The 26,944-nt window shown below is 39.2% G+C and overlaps 1 protein-coding gene across 10 annotated transcripts in view; it reads right to left on the reverse strand.

The window, feature by feature from the left end:
- PHF20 (PHD finger protein 20) overlaps nucleotides 1-26,944 on the reverse strand; it is a 75,441-nt gene that overhangs the window by 47,068 nt on the left and 1,429 nt on the right. For 7 of the 10 annotated variants that reach the window (XM_072878779.1, XM_072878778.1, XM_072878781.1 and 4 more), the window contains exons 2-12: nucleotides 25,709-25,755; nucleotides 24,220-24,267; nucleotides 21,191-21,245; nucleotides 14,626-14,740; nucleotides 8,216-8,387; nucleotides 7,916-8,000; nucleotides 7,083-7,162; nucleotides 2,916-3,303; nucleotides 2,400-2,507; nucleotides 1,236-1,412; nucleotides 250-423 (exon numbers count right to left, since the gene is read on the reverse strand). In XM_072878779.1, coding sequence (XP_072734880.1) covers nucleotides 250-423; nucleotides 1,236-1,412; nucleotides 2,400-2,507; nucleotides 2,916-3,303; nucleotides 7,083-7,162; nucleotides 7,916-8,000; nucleotides 8,216-8,387; nucleotides 14,626-14,708 — 1,267 coding nt within the window. In that variant the 5' untranslated portion in view covers nucleotides 14,709-14,740; nucleotides 21,191-21,245; nucleotides 24,220-24,267; nucleotides 25,709-25,755. Of the gene's footprint in view, nucleotides 1-249; nucleotides 424-1,235; nucleotides 1,413-2,399; nucleotides 2,508-2,915; nucleotides 3,304-7,082; nucleotides 7,163-7,915; nucleotides 8,001-8,215; nucleotides 8,388-14,625; nucleotides 14,741-19,380; nucleotides 19,510-21,190; nucleotides 21,246-24,219; nucleotides 24,268-25,708; nucleotides 25,756-26,944 lie in introns of all 10 variants that reach the window. The other 3 variants (XM_072878772.1, XM_072878775.1, XM_072878774.1) reach the window with 3 other exon arrangements.

Genomic DNA, 26,944 nt, shown 5'->3' on the forward strand with positions numbered 1-26,944 from the left:
TCACATGCTAAAAATATTACACCCAGTCATTTAAAAATTACGATTCCCACTTTTTGGAAGATTGCTGTCAATCTCCAAAGATAAGATCAAAACTGAGCCAGTAAAGAATAAGAGTACGCATTTTCCTCCCGTGGTTAACACTGCAAGAACACACAATTTTTGTTAGTGACGCTCATACAAGTACGAAACACCTGGCATCAGTTGCCTTCAGAAATGCATCAATATTAAGTATGCAATCAAAATTTGAACCTGTAGCAGCAGAAGGTTCTTGAGTTCTGACAGTAACAGAGGAAGACTCAGTGTCTTCAACTTTTTCTTCCTGTAAACTGGCATCCGTACTGAGTACTGTGCTATGTGATGTGTTTCCAGGAGATCCTTGTTCACTGAAACTTTGGTCAGATTCAACAGGAATTTCTAACTGGACTAGAATGGAGGAAAAAATTTTTGTTGAGTAAAATGCACACAAAAGCATAGTCCAGAATATTGATGTGTGTGTTCATCACATTACAGTGGAGACAAATATCCATCCATGCTCAGACTGCTTGCTGTTGTATTAACACAAAATTAAGTTTTTACAATACAGCTACTTGTAGCAACCCCCTAAATTTAGAGCTGCTTAGAAACACACAGGCTGCTAACTCTTTATAGCCTAAAATGGGACAGGTCTCCTCAAACCATTATCAGAGCTCCCCCTGAAAGGGAAAGGCAGTGAAGCACAGGGCAAAAAAGGGAGCATTATCTCCACCCAGTCTAAGAATAAAAGCATCCCGTTTGGTGTTTTTAGCATTCAAAAAGAGGATTAAACTGTAAATTTAGCGTTTGGGCCACTTCTTCAATCTAAAAGTGTTAAAACTTTGTAACTACCTCATCTTCACAAGCATAACCTGAATCCCTTAAAAAAAAAGAAAAAAACAACCAACCATAACATTTCCTTTAAGCTATTTTACAACCTATGGAGCTCTCCTTTTGCAAGGCCAGTTATCCCTCTACTGGAAAAGCTCCCACCACGCAAGGGAAATGCTAGGGTTACTGATGGAGAGGGAATCAAAAGCAAAAGGCAATCAGGGCAGCAGAGATAAAAAACCCCTTTCCTTGAGTTTTCTCTGCGCTGCTGATGAAATCAGGTTTTAATTGCAGACACACAGCCTGCAGGTTACGGAAGTGATACAGTGCTTGCAACAACTAGATGACTACCACGCCACCACAAATCTGGAGTATACCAGGAAGCTGCTTACCCTTCTCAGATTCCTTTTGGTTAGATATCGCATCTTTCAAAGGCTGAATTTCTGTTGAAGCTGTGATATGATCTGTATTTAAAATCTCATGGCTAATACTAGATGAGAGTCTTGAAGATCGTCTCCTGATCTGGTCTCTTTCAGGGTTATCTGAAGAACTCTTCAATTTTTCCTGAGCTGGAATAGACAAATTTAACAGTACCATGCAGTTACAGGATTACTAAATAGCTTGCAAGCAAACTTTAAAGACCTCCCATCCCAGTGACAGTTTGAAAGTGTGTTTTTTAAGGACTGCAGTTAATAGCAAAAGCTGAACAGCCCCGGTGATTACACCTCTCCGTAAAAGCTACAATCATATTAACAGTTATAGGCTTTTGCTCTATTTTTATGCTTATTTATCTTATAGGTGTCTCAACTTTTTATTTTAGGAACAGATTTGAAGTAAGAATACAGATCAATATCTTACTGGTAAAACATTGCTTTAAACAGCAACCATCCCACAGACATAAGTAATACCAGAAGTTAGATGAGACAATTCAGACACACATTCAACTTTCACCCTAAGCTGGATAACGTATGCACAGTGAAGTTTTAAGACTTTGTGGTCCTAAGGAAGGGAAAGACAACTTTCTTCAGATCTTTATCTCCTTGTTCATGATACTACTACGGAGAATGTAATTTTCTTTCCTCACCAACACACTCAAGTTCTTCAACATCACTACACAGTATACCAAGATCAAGTAGAAGCTATTAGACTGCAATGACATGAATATTGATCTAGTATTAAAGTTTCTTTGCTAGGCAATGTGGTAGATCCTCCATCTAGTAACTGAAGAGTTTCTACAACTAGAAAAAGGCTTTTATAACCTTCTATGTAGTGGAGGCAATATAATCACTGCCTCCCCTATGTCTATGAACTTCTGCATCAAGACTCACAGCTTGTGGCTCCTTTACCCAAACCCAGCTTCCAAGGTTTAGGAGGGAATTTCAGCATGAAGATGCTACACATGAATGGCCAATTTAAGAAAAACAGGTGCTGCATTTCAGCCACTTCATATATCACAGTTCAAGGTTAATACTACAGACTTTTTCTTCCCCTCCACTTAAGCTTCAAGAACTTACATGTAAAAATACCGTGAGAGTTTAATACCAAAAAATACTCACACAAGTTTTTTTCAATCCTGGGACGCTTTGATGGAACTTCACCTCCTTTAGGTATTTTCCGACGTCTTAACTCCAAAGTTATGGGCTGCAGTGTCTGAGAACTTGGCTCTACATATTTAGATAGAGAACAAAAATTGACTGGATATAAAGCTGCAAAGCTCTTTAAAACATAAATTCCCAAGCCTCACAACTTAAAATACTGGACTTGCATAAATACAGTTTCACCTGACTTTCCAACATCTACATATTAGCATTTAAACCTGCTGCAGACGTGTTTTATAATATATGAAGATTACTTGCCTAAATCTAATCTCTGACCAAACCACTGAAGCTCCAAACCTAACAAGTACGCTCTCAGTTGTCCTAACCAAGCCTGAACAAAGATGAGTTTAAAATTTTTTAAGTTTCTAGAGACTTAGGCTATGAAAGACCAAGATACTTTTCATTCCTTTAGGTAAATTTAGGAGGGTTCTGATATATAAACTTAAATGTAAACATTTAAGTTTAGCTACATACCTGTTGGAGGTGTTATTGGCGGCCTTCCACGTTTTCGTTTAGTTTCTTTTGCGTTTTCCTGTGGACTCTTTACATTGTCATTCTCAGGCTTCTTCTCAATTTGTGTATCTACTGAATATTCCATATCATTCTCTGATATATTCTCTTTATCTTCTTTTCCATTCTTAGATATATTCTTTTCTGAGACCTTGCCTTTTTCTGAGATGACTATCAATTTTCCTTCTTTATCAGGTTGCTTAACTGTTTTCTCAGTCTTTAATGTCTTTTCATCCTTGTCTTTCTTTGCATTACCTGTTGCTTTCCTCTGTTCTTTAAATTTCTCCCGCTTTTCAGGAGATGACGGAATTTCATTACCTCTTTCCTTAGGCTTCGCATTATCCACAATATTCTAGGAAAAAAAGAGAAGGACATATGAAAATTAACTTACTGCAACCTGAAAGTCCTCCCCTTTATATTTAGCAGACTTGATCCTCGTCCAATTTTTCAAAGGACAAAAGCATATACTCTATTGCAACCCACAGATTAAAACTTAAAGGTGCTTGAACTGTTCAAGGACCCATGCAGCTTCAACAGGACAGTGCAACAGATTCACTCTTTTCACAATTCAAGGGCATAAGAGATTTGCTGTTTCTTCATTCTCATGTGCAGGTTAGGTCCATACTTGCTTGCGCAGTACTACTTAAAGCCTACTTTAAGGCTTTAAAAAAGCTGAAGAAAGAGTGGGAGTCAGGAGCACAGAAAAGGGCAAACAGCTCAATCACTTGGATGCAAAATGTATCCTCCTTTCACAGAAGTGTCTCATTCAAAATAGACCAGTATTTAGCTTGTAATTATCACTGCTACTGAAGTATGCTAAGTAAAGAGTAATCTAAAGCAATTGCAATCACCAACTTCATCAGGAACCACATGATGTTAAAATTTACACATTTAAATTTAAAAACAAAACTTTCCACTTTGTCTTTCTGTAATTTGTGTTCAACATGAGAGAACATGAAAATCCTCAATAGTCCCTGGCCAGCAAGCTACCGATACAATATTCAACTGTAATGTCATTTCTCCGCAGTTCTTACATAATAACACCAAACCAGGAAGAACACCCCTATATCAACAGGTCACTGCTACTCAATATCCTTCCCTTTTTGTGATCAGGTTTCATATTAATACCACCTGGGGGGATGCCGATTTTGGTTTTTTTTCCCCTTCCAATGATCCTGCTACAGGCTGTCCCAGAAATTCTCTGCTCTGATGAACAGAAACCTTCTAACTTTGCGCCTGGATTAATAATTTCTATTTGGTCGAGTGTCAACACTGCCTTCAGTTGAACTGATTTCCATCTTTCTGTTGCCTAATAACTTGAAGCATTAAAGAGCAACCATACTCCTTTCCAGCCACAGCAAGGCATGTTGTGCTTAAACTTTGAACAAGGATCAGAGGACAAGAAAGCCTAAAAACCTCTTGATAGCTCTTTGGGGAAAGACAGCAGAACAGCTGACTTGAGTTATACAAAATTCTGAGAATACACTTAGGACTCACCATCTCCTTGTACTACACTGCATCTTGCCTCTTCCCACCCCAATCTTCCTACCTATATGTGGCTTACATGAACTGATACCTTTTAAGATTGACATTTTCAGACCACAGTCCTAAGAAACAATCTTGATGCAATAAAATGGTGAATGTACAATCTGCTCCACCCTCTACGATATTATTTCAACCACACTTGGCACAGAGATGATAAAAAAATAACTTTTAAAAAATGTGAGATCAAATTGCTGTATATTTCATGAGAACAGCTAGGCAAAGGGGAAGAAAGTCTTTCACCTTCTTAGGTGCCTGAGCACCACTTTTCTGACACACTTCCTAAGTATCTGAGCACCAGAGACATCATAAAAATCCGCCTTCTGTAAATTCCTTAAATGTCACAGCCATGGGGGAAGCTTCAGTGGAAACTCAAACGTTAGTAAGACCACCTCAAAAAAACGCCCCAGACATTAGCTTTCATCAGTTGTGCTGCTCATAGAACCATCGAATTTGAATCACATATGTGGTACTGGAACACACATGAACCATCTTAATCAAATTATTCTCAAGAAACTGAACCATAAATGCAGTATGTCTGAATTACCTCTTGATGTTACTGAACTCTTAAAAGCTGTGTGTCCTTGCATAAGTACATCCACACTGCATTAGCATTAGGTCATTAGCATTTTACCATCATTGTTCAATAAAGCACGTTACGCCCTCTACACAGGGATAGAGTAATACTGTCATTAAAGAAAAGACAACCAGCTTACATTGCTCACTTTAGAAATCAGGTGGGGTTTTTTTGTTGGTAGTGGTTGGAGGGGGATGTTTGGGGTTGGGCGGGGGGGGGGGGGGGGGATATTGTTTGTTTGGTTTGTGTGTTTCATTTGTGGTGGTGGTGGTTTTTTGGTTTTTGGGTTTTTTTTTGTTTTTGTTTTTTTTTTAAGAACAGCTAAGATATGAGCCATGTGTGTCTTCACGGCTACAGTCTCTCCTACTGATGAACAGGAACAAGACACTTTCCTTCCACTGCCAGTATGCTGCTACATTAGTGCTGTATCTGAATCCATACCTTAAGTAACTTACATTCACAACTTAATCTTGAGCTTTCCAGTGGCTCAAAAGTATTTTTTTTAAACTTTGCTTCTGATTGTGTAAACAGAGCTCACTAGGAAATTCTCCCCTTATGCTTTTTTATGCTAAAGGACAGGAAAAAAAGTTCTAGCATAACTTATCTCTTGGCTTCAGGGAAATCTTCCCAGCCAGTGGTTAAAGGGAGAAGAAAATTTAAACTCCTTTCAAAACCTACCCAAAGCTATGCGGAAACATGAAACTCCCTAAAGGAGAAAGGGGAGACAAAATATTTTGCCTTTCTTATGCAGAACATTTCTTAATATTGTTCAACTTCATGTATTTAAGGTTAAATATGGTAGAAATATTTCTCATGGGAATGAAAATTCTTCAGGTAGTTCCCTTGCGAGTATTAGCAACCCTTAACCAGGCACAATTGTTACTATTTGAAAGCTATTAAGAGTACTTTGTGGCAAATCTGAAATAGTTTTCCCTCCCAGCCTGGCAGATACACAAACCTGGAGACCTCCAAGGAATGGCATGTCTCTTCACAACAGTGACAGATTTAAATTGCATCCATTAATATTCATTATTGGAATCTGTATTTAAGACTTGTGCTGGGGGGAGGGATTCAGTTTCTTTGTTCAAACTTAAAAGTTCCAGAAAACTAAAAGCAGAAGGCATGACTAAAAACACAGGCTACAGGTGCCACACAGGAATGTGTGGCAAGATCTCAAACTTAACACCATTCCTGTAATGAAAATTATTCTGAAGCAGGTACTTAAGAAGTTTTAACCAAGTTACACAGGACTAGAACTTGTCAGCCTTTCCTACAAAGTGCCCGCACATGAAAACTGAAGTACAAAGCAGCACTTCTTCCTTCTCACCAGGAGCAGGACAAAAGTTTGGGGGGGGTTTGCTTGTTTGTTTGGGGTTTTTTTTTGGGTTTTTGTTTGTTTGTTTGTTTAGAATGGCTCACTACTACTTTCCATCACAAGCTGAAGGTTGAAACCACAGCACTGAGCAGGTGAAGGATTGGTAGAATAGCCAAACCATAGAAGCAGAACATGGTTTAGTAAGAAAGCTTATCTTCTCAAAGTTGTGAAGTGAAAGATTACTAGACAGCTTCCTTAAAAGTCTCAGGACAATCAAGTAGTTACTTTGGGAAAGAATATTTTCTGTCCGCTCCATAGTTCCCATCCCTTCATTTTTAAGATGCATGTATTCAAACTAATCTCAAACAGGTGAAACAACCAAAGTGTGTTTCAGTAACCTGCCACTAGCTTTAGTATGTACATTCTGAATCTTCCAATGATTTTTAGAAAACTGTTTTATTTATATGCCTATGAATTCTTTAGTTTAAGAGGTGCATTCATGAGCATATGAACCCAAGAGCTTTGCAAATCATACCACAAAGATTTGCATAACCTTTTCATTTTAAGATTTTATTTCAGATGTATTGTATGTTAGCAATAGGGATGTTTCATTAACTTCATATTTTATATTTCATCAAATCTAGCCACCTGAACTGCTAATTTTAGAGTACACTAGTAGCACAAACACAATACTTACCTGATCTTTGGAAAAAGCTTTGACATGAATGTTTTTGACAGTCTGAACTACACCATCATAAAACTTCACAGTGTATGTACCTAAATTTCGGAAATAAAGCGTAAGAGTTTAAAGATCAGAAGTTATTTAACAGAGCACCTGTTAACAGCTCCAATACTCTAGCTGCATATTTAGTTCTAGATCAAAGCTGCCATATCTGCGGTGTTACAAACTTCAACAGCAGAGGTCTCATCCCCGGCCAGGTAAGGGAGAAACAGTGAAGTTACCAAAAATAATTATGGTAAACATAAAGGTGCAAGTCTAAGCTTGAGTTGCTCCTTAGATATATACTTTCCTCACAAAACCCCCAAATATTTTTGGTGGAATACTCCAATAGATAATTACACAGACTTTTGCTCCTTGATCTTACAACATATAGTCAATCTAAAGAAAGCACAGCACAAGAACAGGTCTTTCATGGTTACTTACTGGTATTCAAAAAGGAGAAGCATGGCTGTGCTTCACTCTCCATTCGTAAAGGGTCTTTGCAGCTCTGACACTAGTTCTACTGCGGTTACATGCATCTCTTGACAATAAACTTAAACAACTTTTCCCAAAGATATACGTAAAGCAATTACTGACTGGATATCCCAGCAGAAAGTTCTTTTATCTCATGAAAAGGGTAAGAGGTTAAGTTAAAAAAGCGGATGGCAGACTAAAACATATAATTGAAAATAAAACTTTTCACAGTTGTGTTCTGTCTGCTGTACTCGTCTCCACCTAAGCAAAAATGTTAGAATACAATTAGAAACGCATTACTAACAAGCACGACAAAACCAAAAGTGACTCCTTACCATCTTTGTTAACAGAAGTAACTTTGGCTGGATAGAAGCGACAGTCAGACCAGCACGCCAATACCTGATCATTTATATGAAATCCCTACAAGACAGTAGTTAAAAGTGTTTTAATCTGAGAATTACTGAAACATACAACTTAATTAAAACATCAAAATTATTAGTTTTCCAATATTTAAAATAAATCATAAAACTTATACAGCAGGCAACACAGCACCAGTGAAGCATTTTAATGGTCATAATTCATGCAACTGCACATTAAACTGTTACATACTCAAATGTCCTCTATTTTCCACTTACTGCACAACCTTCTTCCTCATGTAATCCTTCTTTTCTTAACTGTATCTTCTCTAAGGGACGCAAATAAGGACTGTCCCAACAAAACCATTCATCATATCTATGGTTCCAGCGTTTGAAATGGATAAGTACTTTTCCTTCTTCATAATCAATTTCTTCAATGTGAGCTGGATACCTGGTCAAAAGGCAGATTAAAGTATTTCAATTAAGAGTAAGGTAAACTGTCTCTGACACTTAACTACAGTACAAAACATTACACAAATAGGGCCTTCTGCATGATCAAAAGGAAAGTATCTGAAGACCTGCTTGATCCAGTGTGATGGGGAGCAGCATTACTACACCTGACAACCTTTAGTTTCTACAATCTTATTATTAAATTTGATGTAGTACTTGTATAAGCAATAAAGACACTACAAAATGGCTAAGAGCTCAGCACAGGATGAATCCCAAAACTGAACAGCAAAGGCAAGTATTGGCTGCAGGAAAAGGAGACAACTAAGGAGTTCGTATTCTGGGGTGGGAAAAAAAAAGTAAATAGAGATCAAGTCAGAAAAACCTTTCCTACACCTAGAAATGTCACATATATGAAAAAACAGTAGCTTCAGCTCCCTCTTATCAAGAGTAACACCTGGAGGTCAATACACTCACTTCTCTCAGCGATATCCATCAACAGGCACCATGAATCATTCTTCCCAGTGTAACAGCAAAAGTCTAGCATGCACACTAAACCTAATTTAAGTTTTAGATTCTCGAAGTTAAATTTCATCCACAAAGTCCTGGGACTTTTAAATAAAAATCTCTCAGTATATTAGAAGTACAGGAATCTGAGAAGAGTCAAATCCAGTTGTTTCTAATCAGGAAGACCTTATAAACTATGCATTTCTTTAATTGCATTGGTAATTTGTAACTTCAGTATTTCAGAATCATAGCATATTTCACTATCCCAACTGAAGATAACAACCCAAGTATTGATGTTTTCTCCTCCACAATAGTAGTGCCAGGAGAAAATCTTCACTTGTCAGTTATTTGTGGAAGAAAGGCAAGGCCCACTGAATTCTTGAACAAAGGGTTGAAGACAAAAAAAACCAAATCCACAAGTATTCTTTACCTGGTAAATCACACTTAAAAAGATAGAACAAGGGGCAGAAAGAAATGGCACCTTGAAAGGATCAAGCCTGTTGCTAAACATAAAACCAAGACATGTCAGAATTAGGACTTAAATGCAACAGACTACCATTCTACAATCCTACACAGATGAAAAAGCTACCTACAATTGAAATTCTTCAGGAGATCCGAGACACGTCCAATCACAACTTGTTCAAAAAGAGCTACAAACAGGCCACGCTAGAGACTTACACTGCAATCACAGACTAAGGCCCTGCCTAACACTCGATGCCACGTGCCTCTAGCTATGCCAGTAGTTCATCTCAGTACATTATCAAAATGCATGCAGCAAAGGCTGTGGAGGAGAGGAAGACAAATGGGAGATACTTATGGCAGGGACATCTCTAACTCGTTACCAGCTTCCTAGGAAGGAAGTAACTTCCTTCGTGTGACAGTCAACACATTTCATATTTAGGTAACCCCAAGCACTGCCCTGCACAGGTTCACGAGGGGGGAATATTCAGAGCCTTTCCATATATAACAACATCTTTCTATTAAACATAGTTTATTCTTAGACATCTCAACAACTGCCTATCATTAAGTACAGGTAATGACAAAAATCAGTGTCCAGCTCTCTGCAAAGTGCAGCAAACATGGGAGTAGAAATTCTCAAGTCCTCTCAACAAGAGACTAGCCAGAAGGACGCTTTTGCCATCAGGACTGCAATGGGCCTAGGGCTTCTCCAGATTCTCAAAGATCAAGAGGGAAGCTGATGAAAGTGACAGAGTACTAGCTCAACATTAAGCTAACATTCATACCCAATAACGGAGGAACCTTCTCTGCCAGAAGAGCCATCATCCCAGAACCATGCACCAGTATCATCTATACCTATCCCACCTCACCTTCTAAAGACTCCCTGATGGGGGAAGAGATGCTGATTTATCATCAGGAGCAGCAAAAACATACCTGACAATGAGACCAAATTTCAGCCTCATTGAGAGCCAGCATGGGTGAACTGGAGCTCTCAGACAGCTCCTGGATAACACGCTGCACAGTCTGAACACATCTTTTTCTGAAGCAACATCAGCAAACATATTTTCAGTGCTCTTGGCTGGAACAGTAAGCCTATCAGAAGCTGTGCTAGATCTATCCACAAAGTTTGACAGCCCTCTCTCCCTGATACCACCTTCCTTTCAGATGCAAAGCACAGCGCTGGCAACTTCGAAAGGTTCATAGGTTCTCAACAGCTCTGAGCACCACATATTGACAGTGATAGCTTCCTTCCTTCATCCAACATTTGTTCCCTAGCCTTCAAAGTGTTGAGCAAGCATGCCACATCAGGAGGCACAAGCCGTCAAAGATCTATACAGAAGAGAAGTAATAGAGCATATCCATACACATGTACCAAAAAGCCTTTGAACATGCCAAAGGGTAGAGGTAACTTAAAAGAAATTCATACTTATTTATCAAGAAAACATACTATAGGCAGATACACAAAGTGAAAGGCCAATAGCTGAAACCTGGCTAACGCCTGGGGCGGGGGGAGAAAAAAAGAAAAAAACAAACCACAGTACAACTGCCATGTGTCCAGGGATGGTCCAACATATCCTCCCCCAAACCACAAAGGAGGCATTTAGCTGACTCCATGGGTCTTCAACACAGCTAACTGATCCTGGGTAGGAAATCCCCAACCGGTACATATGTGAATATTTATCTAGCACACTGTGAAAAACAAGCTGAAATCAAATACAACTTCTTGCAATGTATTGGGAGGCCAAAACAAGTAGTTTTCCAGCTCAATTCAAAAGGAATTATGAACTTGTACCTTTCAAGGCCTTATGCACTGGCTAAACAGTAAGGGAAAGCCTCCAGGATGCCCAAACCTGCTGGCATTAGTTTTGGTAAGAACCCAAGTGACAGACAAAAGCTCAAACAGCGTAACTCAACAGACAAGGGTTAGCAATGACTGGCAACTACAGACTACTGCTGTCAGAGCACAGCAAACAATATGAAAACGAGCTTATTGTAGATACAAGTGTAAAACCATCCTCTTCTGTGAAGAGGTAAAATATCTAGAAATTTAGAATCAGGGTGCTGACTGAAGAGTTCCTATCTCTCAGTTCTGGACTACTTTGTCTCCATTCTCCTTTCCTATATACCAAAATGGAATTGCTGTAAAACCCCTCTCTCTCAGAGCTAGGAAAGGACAAGCTTACTGCAGTCAAAGCAATGCCGAGAGGAAAGGAAGCATCTAGGAGAACCAGTACTATGAAGGACAACAGCTATGGGGTTTCATCTTTTCAGTACTGAGACAAAGTCCTGACAGCACGAGCAATTAAACTCATGGGACTGACAATTTCTACCTTAACAGGGTGGCACAATAGTCTAACAATACTAATCTTGTTCTCAATACTCAAGAGCCTCAACCAGAATAAAAAGTCTCTTCATATCCATTTTACTTGCACAACAGACAGAAGGACTTGAAAGAGGTGTCAGTACAATAAGGTAACACAAGAGGCATCATCATTTGCCTACTGCAGGCGTCCAGTGCAGTCATCCTCTTTTCGGTGAGAGAACGTCTGCAGCTAGCCAGCACTGAAGAGTTCAAATGATGCAATGCAAAAAGTTTCAAGGACTCAATTCAGCCAGGACAGCGTGTGCACATACATCATTACAGCCTCTCTGGGATCTCTCCATTTAGGACTGCACGACTGGAGCAGTCCCACCACTCCATCCTCTGAACTCCAGCACTGTGTACCCAAGAGACCTTTCAGCACGCACAGAGGCGCTGCCTGACAGCCAGAGCTCTCCCCCTTTAGTGCCCTCAGGTCAACAGATATTGTCACAAGCCTTTCATGACAGCTTTAATGCATCAACCAAGTCCTAAGAACTAAGCCAAGTACCAAAAGTACTCACTGTACTCCCTGGAGTTCGAGTCTAGGAGGTGACAGACAACTCTATCAGGAATTGAAGTGCACTTCTAATACATTACGATTCCAGATACAACCTTCCAAGCAACCAAGCAACCTTCGATAAGAGCTCTAAAGATGCAAAATTCACTTTGCACTTTGGCAAGGAGCAGATTCTGCACTGACTACTCCGCTGGCACACACAAATATTTTTCCTCTTCAATAGGGTTGGCATCACACCCAAACACCCTGAAAGTCCTGAACTAGCATTTCAGGGCACAGGCCACTGCCATGAAAGGCAGGCAAATGGGGCTCCAAGATGAAATACTTTCCAAAGCACTACTGCCATTTGAGAAGCAATAGCGGTCCCTGAACTGACTGGTGCATTTGGTACCGAACACAGAAATCAAAGCCAGCCCTTCGATCAAACAAGAGACTTCTGCCTATGTTTAAGTGCCAACATAGCAACAAAGGTACACACAAGAAAAGCCCGGACCTGGACCTCTGAAGGTCTATCACTGGGAGAAGCAAGTATCAGCAAACAGAAAGTTTTGTATCCACATAAAAGGAGTGCATTGTAACCACACCACAGAGTGGTCCTGTTCACATAGAAGCAGGTAAAAGTAGCAGGGGAAAAAAAAGAAGAAGTCTGCTGTCCTCTACAAATCCACACCTGGGGACGCGTATCAGCCTGTCACCACTGATACTGCTAAGAGAAAATAAGCCCCCAGCTCTTACAAATTTTGGTTCACAGACCCTGAAAACAGAAATACATGCAGATCACCAGTCAAGGAAACACGGACTTTCTGACCCAGGTTTCAAAAGCTTAGCAAGCAAAAGAAAACTTTCAGAACTGGAGAGTTAATAACTAAGTTGTGAGATCAAAGAGTTGCAAAACACTGGGCATAAGACAGGTCATTTAAGATCAAGCATTTTTAAAAACCAAACAACATGGCTTGGTTTTGGACATGCAGCATATCCAAAATTCAAATTTAAGCCAAGGGATATGTGGAAAGTATAGTAGGTGTTGAATTTCTCCTCCAAAGTCTTCCCATGCAAGAGCTGTGTACTCCCATACTTTGAGACACTGTTGCTGTCCAAACATGTCAGAAGGATAACAGTCATGCATACAAGTTATGAGCCTTACTCAAACATGGTCTGTACTAAACTGCATCTTTACTAAGCCTACATTACAGACAGGCTAAGAAATCTCACTTTTGTAGGCGTGACTGTTTTCTTGCTGTATAAACAAAGCTCAAGAATACAAAAGATGCATGCAGATTCAGATCCAAGTCCTATCTACACAACTCTTAGTTACACAGGAAAGCTAACATAACATGCAAGTATGATTTAATGTTTGTACTTCATGTTCTTTCCATAAAGAGCTATGTTTACTCATTTTCACAATGCCAATCCCCTTGTACCTGGAAAGTACAAAAATACTCTGCATGCAACCAAGATGTTCTGGAACAAGTGTCCTGTGTCTAAGGCACCGCTCCATCCTTCTGGGATGTCCAGATGGTTTTCAACACTGTGACTTCTGCACACTTAACCTTGCCGGCAGGTTCAGAGCCTAAAGTACAATCATGTCTAACCCACACAGACTTTTAAATAAAAGTCAACTAGAGCTGACTTCAGGAGAGAGAAGACAACTTAAGGAACCAACAAAATCAAATTAATTCCTGTATTTAGGAAGTCTTTGTATCCAGCAATTTTCATTGTATGCTTCATTCACTGAGCATTATTAAATACTAATTTTTGAGCTGACTTCCTAAAACGAATAGAGTCAGAAGGCTCAAAGTTAGCCCAAGAAACTTTAGGCCCTTTTTCCGCTTCCTACTGCAGTGGTTAGTCAAGAAAAGTGTTCTTCCTCACAACTGAAGTCTGCAAGACAGGCTCCAGAGCAGACTTCTTAGTGTGGAATGTGTTTCCCCACCCAGTTCTTTAATTCTAAAGCTGATCACCCTCACATGAGCACAGGCCATAACAATTTCAATCAGACTTTAAAGCCTATGAATTCACAACAGCAATGGAAAAGAATTAGTAAGGAACTACCTTGGGTATTGCGTACTGCAAAGGATTTATGTCATCATAATGTCTGCTCTGCAATCTGTGTATAGCACAGAATTTAAAATGTGATTTCAGGAGGACCAGAGTCTGAAGTCCCCCTCGACTGGTGCATAGTCCTCTTTCCCAGACACAGATAGCACCAGTACACTTCTTTTTAAGAGCCAGCACAACATATCAGCATCTATCGCCCATTTCAAACACTGGTATATAAACTTTTATAAATTAACTACTTTCCTACAAACCAGGACTCTCAATACTGTACCAATACAAAATGTTTAAGATATTAAAGACTTAAGAGTTAATATAATATGAATGGTTTTAAAAAAATACCAGTTTTTTAATCTGTCACGGGCTTCCAACTGGGCTCCCACCTCAAAGTTGATCCCTCTTCTATTCGGAGGATGTTTTGTCATTTTGTAATATCAACACTGCTGATTTTATTCCCCTGAAAAATGCAATTAAATATCAATCACTAATCAAGACATACACAAAATAAGCTTATGCACCATAATCCCCAAAAGCTAGAGTTAAGGGACCTCTGTATTTTTTGTTTGCAAAGTAATGGGGGCAATTATCTCTTAAACAAGGGTTCCCAAGTGACAGTGTGCAGAATCATTCCACAAACGCGTTCAAAATGGTAGCTACTGGACCATGAAAAATTGAAGCTCAACCTTTGTCCATCGGTCCAAGCTCCAGGTCAATTAAGAACTCTGTAACTCAACGTTTATTCACAACTGAGATATAAGTTTCATGATATTCTCTCCCCCCTCCCGGTTTTGATGAAAACAAGGAATTCAATAAACAGGAAGTGGGCAAAACCAAACACAATAACAATCTTCCAACAGCTACCATGTTAGTGAAACACGCAAGAACACTATGTCACCTCTTCGCTACAATGCAATAGAGTTCAAAGTGGTTAGAGATATGTAGTTTCTTTAACCAATTTTAGAAGACTGTCTATACTGCTTGCATATTTGCATCGCTTTCTTCCCCCTTCTCCACCATTTTAACCAGAAAATAAAAATAGTCTTCATTAAGACATGTTTCTGACAGATAATATAAACATTTAAGAAATCTTGCCAAAGTAGTTTCTCTCAAGGTACATTTAGTGGAAAACCTAATCAGGAGCTGTTGTCCCCCAAATTTTTGTCAGTCATTTCTCACAATTATAAGATACAAATTATGATCCATTCCTGTAGTCTTCAAGCTCACAAGATCCAAAAATACAAGTTTTATTCAATACTGTCCTCCTTACAGTAAGGCTATATCTTGAAGATTCAATTAAAGATGTATAAAATGGATGCAAGTTAATTAAAAAACCTTCTAGTCTCACACTACAAGAACAAGGAGACATGCGCTGGCAACAGAAATAAGCAGCAGCATTTTGGTTCACAAAATGCATAAACAGCAATGATATCAATTGACCTGCATCTATAAAAGGATTAACTATTTTATGAAGAACTACTCTTAAGTTCAAGTGTGGTTCAGAAATCAAAGACCTTTAGGAAAGTCATAAAGCTTCTATTGCAGGGAAAAGCCACTCCATCGACACACTTTTTAAACCAGGCCATGGAGGCACCCCCACCACCTCAAGTATCATAACCACACTGCAAAGAAGCTTCTCTACCAGAAGATGATCTGCTGTCTTCCTCTAAAGCACTGCTTTTAAAGGAAATCTTCACTACTGTTAAAGCACCCTGCAATGGTATGGGGGGAAAAAAAATGCTATTGCCTGTAAGCTCAATTCACAACATAGTGATTCACACCAAAAGAAGAAATATTTTAGCCACCTAGGAACTGTGAAACATTGCAAGTTACTTTTCTACAGTCTCTGATAACGAACTGTGAGTTTGCCCAGCATGGGCCTGAATCAGTCCAGGAATTACTGTCTTCTAATACGGCTAGAGGTTGGGGTGAGGGGATTTACCTACCAACTCCATAACTTTTAATTGGGAGGGGAGAGGGAGAAGGAAATTAAGGAAAAGTTTGGATGGCTGGGGTTTTACGTTCTGATGAAAAAGAAACAGTAAGAATTAAAAAAAAAAAAGAAAATCTGGAAATCCAAGAAGCAAGTGCAAAGCTACGTTTTCTTTTTTAAGCAGTTTATCCACCCACACCTCAAACATTCGCTATTTTCTCTGCGGATTTACATCATTAAAATACCACTTTCTCACAATAGCAATAGAATTCCATGCCTCCAAATGTGGAGCAGACACACATTTTGCTTAACACTTGCAGGAGAAATTACAGCTGCAAGATGACTCTTGTCCTAGTAAACTTCTTTTTCCTTTTCACTAAGTAGGGACACATAAAGACAACATACTCCTAAAAGTACTGGAAGTACATTACTGAAGCTCTCTGCAGTGGTCCCCTTTGGTAACAGCTGCAATCCTGAAGAATAGGAGTCATTTCAGCCCACCTACATGAGGCTGGAAGAGGAACATACACATCTCCTGACTTCAGTAGCAGGATCTCATACAATAGTGCTTCTATAAATAAACATCAGTTTTGGTGAGGAAGGCTTTACAATAGTTTCAGTCAAATATTAAAAAACCTATGAGTATCACAGCTGAAGGGAAATCTGAAAAAACAGCAGAAGCCATTTAACTATATTTACAGAGGTTGCAGATTCTGTGAAAAATCTGAACTCTATCCACTTTACAGCTACAGTCAGCTCAACACCAGCATTTCTCAGAGCACAAACGTATTGCACCTCACTAACTCGGCCAAGCTTGTTACAAGGCAGCTCATCAGAAACTTGAAAGAGAGGAGAAACTGCACGGGCAAAAGTCTCATGTCACTGGTCTCTCCCGCAACATCTTCCTTCCTCTCTTCTCCCAAGTGATGAAACTTGGGCTGCTTTGGGCTCTCTCTCACATCCCACAACTAGATTTAACTTGATCCAGCAGTCCCTATAATCAGTATGCCTTGCAAAGCAGGCTGTCTTTTTCATTTGCAGCTAATTTCAGGAACAGCTTTCTCAAGCAGTACATACTTGGTAGAACACTACACGAGATAAATTACTGAGGATCTCAACAATTTTACCCTGTAACATACAGCCTTAGAGCAAGATTGAAACCATACGATACAACCTTCACCAGGAGCCATCACATAGGTCTTCACAAACAAGGCCAATAGGCAACACTAAAGTCCATCCACGGTTCACCAGCATGACCTTGACCATATGGAGAACTTTGTTTCTCAGAAAGCACTGAACACAGGGGCCTGCCTCTGCCTCAAGATTTTGTGTTTCAGTCTCTGTCCTCTCCTGCAAGGACTACTTAAAAACCTTGAACTACATCAAAACAGACTGCTAACAAACAATCCCAGACTAATCAGACGCAGTCATAGCTACGACTTGGAAATAACACTTCACCAGAACATCTCTTCTAAAATTTTCTTCAGCAGAAAATGAATCTGTACTAACTTGGTAACTGAACCGAGACATGAGTAGGCTTTTCACTTCGGTAACTCTGGGAATCCATTTTTCTCAAGTGCTCAAGACCACGATTAAAACAAGGGGTAGTTACTAGGCCCATCCCCAAAGCTGTACAGCTTTTCTCCAAAACTTCCTATTGCACTATGAGTACTAGACCTGTTTCAGGAACAAATACTCCAGGATTTAGACAAGTCACTACTCCCAACAGAAAATATTTCTAGATCTACATCACTGAAAGTACGCATTTCTGTTGTTTAAAAGGGAGAGCCTTTTCTTCTCCACAAAATCCACCATGAGGTAATTTATCTTTTAAAGACTATTCAACTATTCAAATACAAACAGGTATCAATCAGGAAGGCACATTTATATCAGGGCAATGCAGAGGAGAGTACGCTTACATTAATATTGATCCCTTCAAGGATCATGATTTTTGTCTTTTAAAACTAGCTTCCTGCTCTGCTAACAGTGTGGGTTCTGTATACCCACACCTGTAGTTGTTCTTATTCTCTTCAGTTTTAAGCTCTGTCAGTGCTGAGCCCCAAACTCGGCACATCACTAAGTCCCAACAGAAGAGGGTTCCTCTAGAAACTGGAGAAATCTTCCGTATTATCCCATAGAGCAAAACCAAGCAGTTACAGCAAACTTTCTCTTTCACTAATAACAGCTTCTACTGTTTTCCCTCTGGAAGCTGCAGAATCACTGCAGCCTTTTTCAAAACCTTACCTACCTTTGCAAACACTGTTTTCCAAATTGCTGGTATGTACGATTAAACCATTCCCTACATACTATCACATCAAAAAACCTGCCTTTAAATCAGTCCCACTTCCAAACTTAGTACTGTCTCAATTCAGTGCTTCATAAGCAGCTCAGAAGAAAGGCAATTCACTCCCACAATTCAGCCTCTTATCTCCTTCATTCTTTCGTGTATCTGTGCCAAACCCAGGGATTTCCCCCCTGCCATCAGAGCACAGAGGAAAAAAAAAAAAGAGGAACTCCATGAAAAAAACCATAGTTCTCTGGCTTGATAAAGGAGCACAGTAAACTTTGATAGTTTGTATAAATATAAATTTTCAATGCAAGGTAGTATTAAGTTTTATCCTGAATGATAAGCTTGCTGTCTGATTCCTATGAGGCATTCAACATCCCTGGTGATTCAGCAGGACTACATGGTAGGTAGGACACGTAGTGGGTTAATAAAAAGCAGTGCCAAAACCAAGGAGTAAAAGCAACTAGCAAGAGATTGTCCTGTGTTCACTGGAGATGCAGCACAGGTGTAACTGAACTGGGATACTAAAGACAGCCCCAAGATTTGAAATGCAGTTCCTACATAAGCAACAAGACACAAGCTTGTTTTGTTTCCCTCACGTATAGCGGTATAAGCAGCTTCTATGCCAAAACAGGTTTACAGTCAATTCCACAAAGCCTAAGGTGACTCTGCCATTCACTCCAGCATCAGACAGCATTCCAAAACTGCTAGCATATCTGTGTGCCCATTTTGAAACTGCCAAGGACTAAGTGCAATCACATGTTGCACGTAAGATTTTTATTGCTCTGCAACAGTTAGTTTTGACCTCTTACTTATACCGTCTGCATACATGATACCAAGCCTTGCATGTTCATCGGTGGTAAAACGATGAAAGCCTCACCCAGTTCACCCCCTACAATATGCACGCCCCCATCAGGAATGGTCAATCCAGAGAAGTCCATGGTCCCCACCACAATCGGAAGACCTTGCAAGTGGATGACCACAGCCATGCTGTGCTGAAACCATACACCTGCAGATGAGAAAAGGTAATGGCTGTATCAGATGGCAAAACAGTATTTACAGACACCATTTATATTATACAATCCTAATGGCATCTTATGAAGACTAACTACAAGTCTCAAACATTTAAACACCACTTTTAAAAGTTTTGGCACTGACCTGGGAAGCCGATTACAACAGACTTATTGCCTGCAGACAAAAAAGTCTGCCTACCAGGTTGGCCTACAGCAGCGTGGCTACCATGAAGTATGCCTCACTGTATTTTACCCTACATATAAAAACAGAAAAAACCCCCCACACCTGTTAAAGTATTAACCCAGGAACAGTTTCTGTACTAGCTATTCGTCTAAGGATCCCTATGCTCCTGCCTCATGTTTTGTTTATGCATACCATACCATTTCATAGCAAGATGAGTAAGTTTTAGGACACAAACATGAAGTTTCAGATGTCCTTCACACTGGTATTTCAAAACACAATGCCTCAGATCTTCAGTCAAGTTTTTTTTTTAATGCAACAGGAGCAGAAACAGGAAAGTGTCAAACTGCACATAAAGACCATTAGACATTTCAACAGATTCCAAGAAATACTGCACCACCTCCCTTTTCCTATCCAAAAGACACACTTCAAACAAGACAATGGACTACCTGCAGTTATCATTTGCACCATGTAGGATCCTCAACTAGATCTTAACCAGCACTCACTCCTTGCTTTAAAAGTTTCCCAGATTCAATCAGCAACTACACAAGCAAACTCTTTGACTGAGCAACACAACACTGAAATTGGATCCCGAACTGATACCTACAATTTCCATAACAAGAACACTGTACAGCTAATTCCTCACCACTGAAACATTCCCTCAAAGCATAAGACTTAGTATTTTATTTCAGACTCCTATTTTTCCTCTAGTTTATACAAGTAGACTAACAAAGCCAACAGCAGTAAAAAAAAAAAAATAAAAAAAAATCTACATTTGCTCTCCTCTTCAGGCAGAAACCAAGACTTACTCAAAGTACTCGGTGACAAAAGTGAAAAGGTGTCAGCAAACATAAGTTACCCTCCCCAGATCAAGATCCTCACAGTCTCCCTAAGATTACAGGACATTGAGAATGTTATTTTCATCCTCTCAACAACATCCCATTTAACTGTGCTGTCAATTCAAATTGGTGGTGAGACTGGGACAGACCAACATGGAAGCAGAACTTATGAACATGGGCAATGCAACAGAACAGAAAAAATATTTTTTTCTATAATAAAACCTATTTGAATTACCAAGTGCAATTAAAGAAATTAATACTCATTACTGAAAAGAATTATTTTCAATCATTTGATCATCTCATTTAGCTGTTCTGGTTTCCCCTCTTTTTTCCTGTAACACACTAAAGGTAAAAGCCAAACACTCTTAAACACTGAACAAGCAAAAATATTTGGGAAAAGGGTTTAAGTCACATGAAATAAAGCAAGTTTTTCCTAAATAAAATAACATTCAAGAAAATCTATTTCAACAAAATTACCATTTTTTCCTCCAACTGAAAATGTGCAGTCTTTGTTTTAAGAATATAAGGATTTAATTTAGAGACATATTATCCACAGTGCCTCTGCAAGAATTAAGAAAAACCTGAATTTTAAAGCAAAACCAAAATCTTAAAGAAAAGCTACAATTAACAAAACCAAGGATCCATGCTTATACTCACCAAGAAGAAACTCGTTGCTTATATGGCTGCAAACATTCCAAACGCTGTTGTACAACTACAGGGAAGGAAAAACATGTCATGTGAATTCTGAGACTAAAAGTAGTTTCGAGTTCAAAAAAATATTTTCTCTAGAGCCAACGATATCCCAGCCATACAATAACACCTCTAAAACATCAATTTAATCTGAAAATATTTCAATACAGAGGGTCAGGAGGCTGCTGTGATCCAAACTGGAGAGAAACTTAGAGATCCTTACAGGCACACAGAGACTCCCTCTGCATATCCACATCAAATTTCTCCATCATTTATTTACCCTTTGCCAAACAGATGCCACCAGTAACTTTATCATTACTCCTACTTTGGTGCACCAGATATTTCAGAATAACCCCATTAACTAAGCAAGTGGACAGTGTAACCACCAAACTTTGTATATGCAAGTAACAAAATTCAAGGTACTGTCTGCAGACATTTAAAGAATAGATCACCGACATGTTAAATCCACCCTATGGGCCAAGTTGCACCTAAAGGAAATTACAGCCTACAGTCAGTTTTATCTTGTACACTGAGAATGTATGTACACTAGGTGAAGTGACAGGCTAAAGATCCAGCACAGATGACCATAATGAGTTCACCATCTCTTGCAATAGATTGCTAAATATGAAAACAAGAGTTCCTACTGTTGGGTGTCCCCACTCTCCTTTATCTCATTTGCCTTTTTTTTTTTTTTTGCTTTCCCTTTCTCCAGTATTCCAAGTCGCAGAAATTCTTAACTGCTCTCCCCACTTTTCTAACCAACCGCTACTTGGCACATAAGACTGTTAAGCAAATGTATCTGAAACATTCAAAGATACTAAACGCAACCAATCTGCCCCAAATCTAACACCCTCTTTTCCTCCCAGGAGTTTAATGAGAACTACTGAGAAACCCCCCAAATATCACTGCATCAATTATACTCCTATCGCCCAAACAGTCTTTAACTCTCAGGACAGTAGCTAAAAAACAGAGAAAGCTTCAATTCTGAGATACCAAGTATGAGAAGCATCCCATAAACAAAATCAAAACTGCCAAATCTGAGTCAAAGGGCTAAAATGCCTGAGTGTTCTAGATTTGGAAGTACATCAAAATTCTTTTGAAAAACAATTACAGCAGACTGGGATTTGCACAAGTGAAGTCATCACTTCTGATGTAACATACAATGCCTACTCATACTGGTGGATCTCTGCTGCAATACCATGGTGGTTAACGAACTTTAACCTGTACTGAAAGATGACTTGTTATTTTAAAAAACCAACCAAAACCCTAGGTCAGATACAAACTTTCGACAAGCTCAAATTACAGATATACTCTTATTTAACAAGCATGGCTTTTCAAGATAGATCATGGCTAGATGACTAATACTTTCTGAAGATTTAAAAATATCTTTTAAACTATTCAGAAAGACAGGAAAAAAACCCTTCTTGCATTTAGAAGTAATTCCAACTGCCACGAAAAAAGCAGCCTAACAAATCAGGGAAAAAAAACATTACATGAAACACTTCTTTCATTGAAAAAGCTTCTAGCAACTTAAGACTCTAAACATCTCTATGGTTTTAGATCTTCTTAGTTAAGAAAGAATAAATTCAATGTGAATGGTATTTTAAGGTGCAAATTAATATATCAGACAGCAAGAATTCTCCCAAAGAAATTAAGAGTTCAAATGTTTAACAACTGAACCACCTGCAGACAGCTCAAGCAAGCTGCAATGTTTCTTATGGAAGCACAATCTCCAAATTGTGAGAGTTCACCACATCAATCCATGCACGTCCAGCCATATGAACAAACACGAGCCAAGATGACCAAACGCAGTCCTCTCCTGCCAACGAAGGCATCCTCAGTTGGATAAACTACGTTCATCACACAGCAGAGGGATCTGCATTTTGGTCATACGAGAAAAACTAAAAGAGTTTCTCCAGAACAGTTTCTTCATCCACAAATCCAATTCATGTCAATACATGCAAGACTTCTCTGGAGTGCAGAAAGAGTGGCAGAAACAAGCTGCAGCCATTTGAACTGTGCTGAGAAGCCTAATTTAGCCCACAGATTGGGCACCCCAATGCAATTTCTCCTGTTTTTCTACCTTAAATGAAGCTGTATAAAACCACTCCATGATGCTGAATGCATCAAGTGTAACTGTCCTCAAAAAGACACTTTCGCCCTGCCTAATGGGTACCTATGGGCTCACAGTGCCTTTGTCAAATAAAAATGAAATCAGGAAAAGGAAAAAAGTGGACTGATTCTCATTGCCATTCTAGACTCCCTCAGAGGCAAAAACAACAAAAAATCCACAGAACTCTTTGGATAAACTTACTTACAGTGGGACTATATTTAAATACTTGGTTTAGGGTGGTATTGCAGCAGCCTAAGGTTGAACCTATCGAACAACCCTGGACAAGGTGCTAACTGTCAGAGTGGCCTTGCATGACAGATGAGGAAAGGAACCACACGTGGGCTCAAAAACTCATCTGACAATTTTGCAAAGACGACGGGTTTCTTCTTAAAAGAACATACCTTTAAGAAATGGGCAGGGTGCAAGAACATGACTTCCATTTGCCTACATATCATCTGCTTGGTTACAACACCGAGATTACTGAGTCTAATTCCATCTTACACTCAATGCCAATGTTTTAAAGTCAGTACAAACATTTAAGTATTAAGTGGCTCTGAAGTATTACCACCTACATCCCTTCTGAGAGCAATACCTTGGTGTTCTAGGGAAGTCCACATTTGAGACAGAAATGTAATACTTAAGGCTATGTGTTGGTCAGTAAGCTGACCAATTAATTCCTCAGTTTTGACTAGATGTCCTGCCCTCGGCTTTGAGGTTGCTCTGGGTGTTCCAGCAGCACACTATACACTTACAGCAGACTGTTGAACCTAAGATTGTTCTTATCAGTGAGTATCAACATGTATTTTAGCTATTAGAGGAAAAGATTATGACTGAAAATGGAAGGAGCCAGTAGGAAAGCACAAAAGTGATCTGGTAACAGTACCTGCAGCAGTAACTGGACTTGGACTTCTGCCTCTTAGGAGAAGTCTACCTGTAAAAACATCCATTTAAAAAAATCTGAGAAACATTTTCACAGATAATTTATAGCACCTGCAATACTGTCCACCAAAAATCCCACAGGGCACTGTTTCCAGACAGTCAGTATATAGCGTTCTGACACTTAGACATGGCATTCTCAGTTTCATTATTCAATTGCTTCCCAACCGGACAGGACCAAGTCTACCCTACTTGTTGATAAAGAGGAGGATATTTTCATGACATTAAAACAAAGGGAAATCTTGCAAGTTACACCGCCATGAGCTTTGATGAAAAATTATGTCTTCATTTAAGATAACGCATTGAGCAGACAAATCATCTGTGTATGTGCCACACTGCAAGAAGGATGCAACTCCCTCGTTTTATTAAAAGAAGGAAAGAAAGGGGTGCGCTTCGAGGCTGCTTGTAGACTTGTTCCCCCAGCTCAGAGATGAAAGGACAGCAGGAAAAACAAAACCAAAAAACAAACAAACAGAAAAATCAGTGCATCTTTTTGCAAGACTGATGACAGCAATACTGAGATGACAGACCTGCAATCTAGGCAAAGGACTGATATAAATACAGGGGATCACATAACAAAAAAGCCATTAACAACTTGCATTATAGTGAAGAAGCCACTGAAGTCTGGTATACTTGCAACCTCTGCTATGCTACCAGAAGCCTTTAGGCCTTCAGCTTTAAAACTAAAAACCTTAACTTAAACCCTATCACTGGCACTGTCTTTGTGCCACTGATGCACAGGTATAGGCCAAGGATGCTCAGTTCTACATCTGGAGCACTAGAGGTGTTTCAAGATAGTTTCCTCACTCACGCACTCTGTGGAACAGGAGGATATTCTCCATTTCCTTGGGAAAGAAGTGCTGAGTATAAGTACCAGAAACAGAAGTCTGTTTTGAAACTAGTATTTTAACATCAGCAACAAGATCAGGAAAGCTCTTTGGTGCTAACTTCATACTGGAAAAAAAGAAACCAAACCATCCCACACTAAGCAGTAGTGCTTCCCCTGTTTTTTTTAATACAGGCTACCCAGCTAAAGACACAAATGGAGACAGTTATATCTCTTTTTAACCAATTTCATAAACCTACCTGAAATGGAGTTCTTAAAAAAAAATAAGGCAGACTGCAGCTGGCTATACTGAAACAAGTCTGGCCAAAAGTTCTCAAGCCCAGTAAAACCACACAAAGGCATGTCAACAAACTAACAAGCCTCAAAAAGAAGTAATTGTATTCCAACATGCATTATTTTCTGCCACACACATCTGCAGTCAGTCAGCATGGACACATTATACACCCATACGCACATGATCACTTAAGTCTAGTGCTTGCACCCACAAAAAAACTGAAAAGCCAAAAGTTTTTTGAAATATATAGGCCATGTAGCTATCGGCCTTTTGACAGCAAGGACAAACCAAGAGCTCCAAGTCACTATTTCTTACCTGAAAAGTGTCTTTTCCCACAGGAAGCACAAGAAGTCAAAATAAACCTGTAGGCAAGCAAGGAACAGAAGTATGAAGATAAGGAATAAATTGAAGCAAAAAAGAAAGGAGACTTGTTCAACTGTTGAATGAACTATTACAAGCACTTTATAAGACTTCTCAATATGATGCACCATTAAGTCCAAAGTATATGTAACTTTTCTTTTTTCTTTAAGAAAACCACTGCACCCACGCAATTAGGCAACCATCAAGAATGCATTTTAAATACTGATGACAACCACTTGTAGGGCTGAACAATAAATCCTCCCCCCCGGCTACATTCTTTAGCTCAGCTCACAACACTGTTGTACAAGTGCTCACATCTGCACAGGACAGTGCCATATGGGCAGAAATGAGGAGACAAGTAGCAGGACAGCTTTCCTACAGCAACAGTGTCAGCACCTGTCAAGGTCTGATAAATTACAGCCACAGACAATATGTAGCTTCTAGAAACACAGTTATAAATAAAATATGCTGTTACAGAGAATTTATTGTCCCCTACAATTAAGTTAGGGATTGCACCCTCCTTTCCTGGCCAAGGGGGAGAATGCAGGTCAATATCATTGCCTAGGTTATCAGGAACTACAAGAGCAAAAGAAAGTGCTTCAGAGAACTTATCCAATTTAAAGGTAAGAATTAATTACATGCTTCTTACATTTCAGTCAAGGCAGCACTGTTATGAGCAATTACTATTCTAGCCTCATTCCCAACTTGACCTTAATTAATTACTCTGGATTACAGGCAAGCAGATTTTACTCTCAGACCACTCAAGTAAAATTTTATTTCCATTCAGAAGACATCAACAAAGTTATCAGCAAGACTGTAAACTGAACTCTTCCACAAGCTGACTTAGGTCAAATAATAAGTATTCATCTAAACCACCTTCAATGCCAGAACTATCAAAAAAGTCACACAAAAATTTGAGAGAGAATTATACTATGAGTGATCTTCGTTGCAAGTCTTCTCACGTGGCTTTTTTTGGAAACTGATCTTGTGAAAGGATCCTTGCTCATTATAGAAAATTAAATGAACCCAGGTCAAAAGTGTTTCTGTTACAGAGATGCTTAGTTACAAGATTCTGTACAGATACCTACAAAAGGTTACTTCAAATCATTAGCATCATATTTAACATTTGGTTTAATTCTCCTACTGGATACAATACCAAATTCCGTACACAGAAAGAAGACATTTTATCCA

Source organism: Ciconia boyciana, chromosome 14, assembly GCF_034638445.1.
Source record: "Ciconia boyciana chromosome 14, ASM3463844v1, whole genome shotgun sequence".
Classification (NCBI taxonomy): Eukaryota; Metazoa; Chordata; class Aves; order Ciconiiformes; family Ciconiidae; genus Ciconia; species Ciconia boyciana.